This window comes from Sinocyclocheilus grahami, unplaced genomic scaffold, assembly GCF_001515645.1.
Source record: "Sinocyclocheilus grahami isolate Dianchi unplaced genomic scaffold, SAMN03320097.WGS_v1.1 scaffold108.1, whole genome shotgun sequence".
In the NCBI taxonomy this organism is placed as follows: Eukaryota; Metazoa; Chordata; class Actinopteri; order Cypriniformes; family Cyprinidae; genus Sinocyclocheilus; species Sinocyclocheilus grahami.
In genome coordinates, this window is record NW_015505287.1 from 22,047 (window position 1) to 27,946 (window position 5,900).

Sequence of the window (5,900 nt, forward strand, 5' to 3'; positions counted from 1 at the left end):
TTTATGCAATTACTTTTTTTTTTTTTTTATCTCAAACAATGTCTGAACTATGAGATAAAAAGTCACAATTACCTTCATTTGTTTTTATTCCAGGGCAGAAACTGACTTCCACAAGATGCTAAAGTGAACCCTTGATTTCTGTTGGAATATATTAATACACTATATTAATAGAATATCACAATAGTGTCATGTCAGTCTTATGCACACCCCTTCAAGTAAAGTGTTACCCAATATTCTTATCCTGCAGTTATACTTGCATGCATTTTTACACATAATTTGATCAGCATAAAATATGCACCCATAGAACTCTATAGAAATAGTTTGGACAATTTTATTATGCTTTCAGCTGCCAATATGGTATAATTATATCACTCATTTCAGCAATTTTACCATGTATACATCCATTACACATAATTTAACATATAGGTTGTTAAATGGCTTCAAATGTTTTTATTATTGAATTTAAACTGCATGAAACTTTTTAAGTACTACTTAGTTGTGAAAACAGCCGTTATAACTTGGTTATAATAGAATAATAACTTTCAAGCACTCAATCAGCAGTTTTTAATGCAAAAACTAAACCTTAACAACTTATGTACACATTAAGACATTGATTTATTTTTCCATAAATGGCTTAAAACAGGACAGCTACTGTAATGCAGTAATTAAATGTGTAAAGGTTAAGCTGCATCTGAAGCTGAATGGATGAGATATATTTAAAGTGCCATTTTATGCTGTAAATTTAAACACTGCATTAATACTGCCTTACTGTCCAAAACAGGTCATTAGTGGTGTGCGGTTTATTTTTTTGAAGCTAGAAATGAATTATGCACATGTGCAAGTATAACAAAGTAAGTTGTATATGTATGACCAAGTCAGTTATCAATCCCTGAATGTACTGTGCAACTCCAAAAGATTTAGGCCATCATGTAAATGATCAGTGCACAAGTCTATATTTAAGGCATGATACTAACTTGCAAATAAAAGAACACCCTGCTAGGACGCTTGAGGATAATGAATATAATATCTAATAATCTTTAAAAATCACTTTAGTGGTATGCACCTTATTTTTCAGCGCAGAAGTAAGCTATGAATTTGCAAATCCTGATTCATTAGCTGGTATAGGTAATAACAAGAATAAGTGCAGTAACTGAAAAACTATTTGTGCTGCAAACCAGTGTTTATGACTACATTCTGTTGAAATAATATTACAAGAATGACACGGCAAGCCTCGCACATTCAAGTTACAAATGGCTGCATCTCTTTTTAAGTTATAAAGTTGGATACAGTTTAAGTAAAACTAGTACTACTTTTAAATACAAATATTTTTATGCAATAAATAATTTTTTATGTGCAGGTCTTGAGCAGAAAGATTTTGTTACCTTAGAGCTATTTACAATTGGGGGGGGGTTAACTTATCATTAGTTCTATTTTGGTAAAATGTGTAAACACTCAAAAACACATGGAACTTACAGTTATTTACAGTTTCCACAACTAAATAAAGCCATAAACACACAAAGCTACAAACAAACATGGTCACTAAACAACATTTGAAAACATAAATATGTTTTGCTTCAATAAAAAAACGTAAAGGCTAGGCCGTCAGATTAATTTTTTCCTATATAATGAGGCAATGTCCAGTGTTATATATGTAATGTCAGCAATTATAGACATTTGGTAATTCATATTTTCTATTTCTTTCCATGTCAGTTCCACTCTGCATTCAGACATTCATAACCAAATCCTCAGGTGTGACTCCAGACCAATGATCAGTCCCATATTTACAGACTGCAGTCTCCTCTTCTGTGTGTCTTCGGTTCATCTAGTCTTGCGATCATTCAGGACCTTTTGGTGTCCATTGGGTTCCAGGCCATCAAGTTTGAGATGGGCCTGACTATAGCGGCGGATCAGAGCTCCAGGAAGTAGAGCCACACACGCGATCAACAGGAGCTGAAACAGGGTCCTCCAAGAAAAGATGTCGTCCAACGAGTGGATCTCAGACAAGATGGCACCCGTACGGACACAGATAAAATTATAAGGGATTAGACCTAGGAAGAAAATAAGCCTTTAAGATCATAAGGGTTGTTTTTCTCCAGAAGCTGTATTTTTACTTAATAATTGTTTAGATTCTGGCCACCTAAAAACTATAGAAGCTCAAAATGGAATCATTAGGAAAATTTAGAAGAAGAAAAAAACTAGAATTGCAGTGGATTGTAAGTACACCTATAACATAAAAATACATGAATGTATAACTGAAGATGTACTGTAAGCTCACCAATGAGGATGGAGAAAAAGAATATGGGGATGGGGATGTTGAGGATTGGAGAGGTGACATTCAGAAACCAGTTTGGCGTCATGGGAAAGAACCGCAGAAAGAGCAAGAAGAAGAACAAACTACTCCTGTTCTCTTCCACCTAACATAGAGAGATTCATCATGTGCTCATGTTGCATTATGTTTCAACTCCAAAGTATTATAATATGAAAATAATGATTATGATCAAGGTTGCCAAATTGAGCTACTTTTAAACATATATATTAAATATAATTACAAAGTATCCCTTACAAAATATATATACAGTATATACATACTTTGGGATAATTTTATTTGGTAAACTTAAGTTCAAATATATTTTCCAAGTATACAGTATTCTATGTACTAAGTATACTAAAATCAATATAGTAGTATACTGCTTATTTATTCATTTAGCAGACTTTTGAAATAAATTGGTCCACATTTTAGTTTATAAAAGTATACACCTTAGTGTACTTTAAGCATAATAGAAGTCAACTTTGAGTACTGTGAACTACAAGTGAACGTATTCTGTTATAATGCTAGTTTACTAGTTAAATGCATCTATCCCACTAGTTTATAAAAGTACAAGTATACTCTCTCAGTAAATTAACAGAAAGTTTAATAGTTTTTAAGCTGCAACTTTCTTTAAGTGTACTTAACATTTTATAGTTTACATGGAAAGAAATGAAATCAGCCAAATGTTTGTCTGTTTATACAGTGTCCAAAAAGATCAGGTTTAGTTCCACCTATGTACTATTTACTCTAGCTATTCCACCCAAAGCTGACTTGGGTTACACTTTATTTTAAGGTGTCCTTGTCACAGTGTAATTATACATTTAAGTACTGAGTAAGATTAATTAACTACATGTATACTATATGGTTAGGGCTAGGATTGGGGTTACTTGCATGTAATTATGCATAATTTATTGTTATTATAAATAGTAAGTACATGTAAAGTGTAACAAGGGCACCTTAAAACATAAGTCACATAAGAATGAACTTACTTCATAAATCAAGCCAAGTTGAATATTTGAACACTAATACTAAATTATACTTTCTTAAATTAATCTCAAACTAAAGATTAGGCACAAGCATGGGCCTAATATACTTTTCTGTATGCTACATATATGTATAAGCAAAGTATACTTAAGTATACTATTAAGTATACCTATGATAAGTAGATAAACAGTAGACTGAAAGTATGCTATTATATTGTAGGTTAAAAGAAGTATACTAGAAGCACACTTGAATAAACTTTTTTTATATTAAGGCCTGTTCACACTAAGAACAATAACTAACAGCAAGAACTATAACTATATTAGCATCCACACTGAGGCACTAATGTGCTGCAAATACCTTGTTGGCCACTTTAAATGCTTGAGCTCTAAAGCATTAAAAATGGATTCAGGATTGATGATCAGCAAGAACAAAAATAACTAAGTAGTTCTATATTGCTACTCTATATTACACTATATTGTTGTGTTGTTATCGTGATAGTTGTGCTGTGGACTCAGTACAGTATAAACAGACAAAGTGCAAAGTCACACATATATTCACTGACTATTTTTAGAACATTCATTAATGGGAAATCCCTCTATCATGTGCTAAACACCCAGAGGAGACCCACCATTCTCTGCAGCATGGCCACCTTCTCAGGGAAGAGCCTGACGATGTGGCGTTTGCCAAATGTACGGGACAGCAGGTAGCAGTTGGTGGAACCCACAGTAGTCAAAGTGCAGGCGATGAGGAGTCCATGCCATGGCCCAAATAATGCCCCCGCCAGCATGTTCTAGACATGACAAGAAAAATTGACAGTAAAGGCATTTTTATTAGGTCATCAGCTACATACAGTCACATATTATATATAAATAACTGTACTGTTTGTATATATAGTAAGCGTCCCTTGTGAAAAAGAAGTACCATTTCCATGGGAGAACTTGCACAATTGGTGGCTGACTAAATACTTTTTTCCCCACTGTATGTTAAACTAAAATATACTTTAATGTCATGACATGTTGACACTTGTGTCATGTATTTGAATATTTACATTTAGTCATTTAGCAGATGCTTTTATCCAAAGCGACTTACAAATGAGGACAATGGAAGCAATCAATATCAACAAAAGAGCAATGATATGCAAGTGCTATGACAAGTCTCAGTTAGCCTAACGCAGTACACATATAACGTTTTTTTTATTTATTATATAATAACTAAAAAGAAAAATAGATAAAATAGAAAAATAATAGAACAAACTAGTGTTAAAGGCCTTTTTTTTTTGCTTTTTGTTAATTGTATAATAAATAAAAAGGAAACAAATAGGCCTAAAAAAAGAATAGAGAAGCTAGTTATTTTTTTTTTTTTAAAGAAAACAAGCAATAAATAAATAGAGTGCAAGTCTAAAAAGAATTAGAATAGAGAGTGCTATAGATAAAGGGTAAAATAAAGATGGAACAGATGTGTTTTTAGCCATTTCTTGAAGATGGCTAAGGACTCGGATTGAGTTGGGCAGGTCATTCCACCAGGAGGGAACATTTAAATTAAAAGTCCATGAAAGTGATTTTGTGCCTTTTTGGGATGGCACAATAAAGCGATGTTCACTTGCAGAATGCAAGCTTCCAGAGAGCACATAATTTTGAAGTAATGAATTTAGGTAAAGGGGTGCAGAGCCAGTGGTGGTTTTGTAGGCAAACATTAATGCCTTGAATTTTATGCGAGCAGCTATTGGTAGTCAGTGCAAATTGATAAACAGAGGTGTGACGTGCATTCTTTTCGGCTTATAAAAAATTAATCTTGCTGCCGCTTTCTTGATTAATTGTAAAGGCTTGATAGAACTGGCTGGAAGACCTGCCAAGAGAGCATCGCAATAGTCCATTCTGGACAGAACAAGAGCTTTAACAAGGAGTTGTGAAGCATGTTCCCGAAAGAAAGGGCCTGATCTTCCTGATGTTGAATAAAGCAAATCTGCAGGACCGGGTAGTTTTAGCAATGTCGTCTGAGAAAGTTAACTGATCATCAATCACAACTCCAAGGTTTCTGGCTGTTTTTGAAGGAGTTATGGTTGATGTGCCTAACTGGATGGCGAAATTGTGATGAAATTATATGTTTGATGGAACCACAAGCAGTTCTGTCTTGGTAAGGTTGAGTTGAAATGTCTGTTAGACCAGCTGAGATGCGAGCAGCTATCGTCGGATCATCAGGATGGAATGAGAGGTAGAGATGAGTGTCATAGCAAAGCAATAACAGCATAGCAGTGATATGAAAAGCCATGTTTCTGAATGACAGAACCTAGTGATGCCATGTAGACAGAGAAGAGAAGTGGACCAAGAACTGAGCCCTGAGGCACTCCAGTAGTTAGATGTTGGGACTTGGACACCTCACCGCTCCAAGATACCATGAAGGACCTATCTGTACGGTGGCCGAGAGAGCTCAACGCACTGCAACTTAAGAAAACAGATGCAAATTGAAAAAACACCAGCAAATTAAGAAAACATCTTCATCAGTTTGACAACACACGCGCTGCAAATCCTCACAACACATGCAAATGAAGAAACGCGCTGCAAATAGCACGGACCACAACTGAAATGTTTCAAGGGGACCCAAAAAAGTG

At 34.6% G+C, this 5,900-nt stretch overlaps 1 protein-coding gene across 2 annotated transcripts in view; it reads right to left on the reverse strand.

Annotated features, from left to right (window-relative positions):
* Positions 1–815: 815 nt before the first annotated feature.
* Positions 816–5,900, reverse strand: part of LOC107588818 (transmembrane protein 41A-B-like) — a 12,355-nt gene continuing 7,270 nt past the window's right edge. The window contains exons 3-5 of one of the 2 annotated variants that reach the window (XM_016277038.1): positions 3,921–4,082; positions 2,276–2,414; positions 816–2,048 (exon numbers count right to left, since the gene is read on the reverse strand). In XM_016277038.1, the coding sequence (XP_016132524.1) occupies positions 1,819–2,048; positions 2,276–2,414; positions 3,921–4,082 (531 nt within the window). In that variant the 3' untranslated portion in view covers positions 816–1,818. The remainder of the gene's footprint in view (positions 2,049–2,275; positions 2,415–3,920; positions 4,083–5,900) is intronic. The other variant, XM_016277039.1, reaches the window with a different exon arrangement.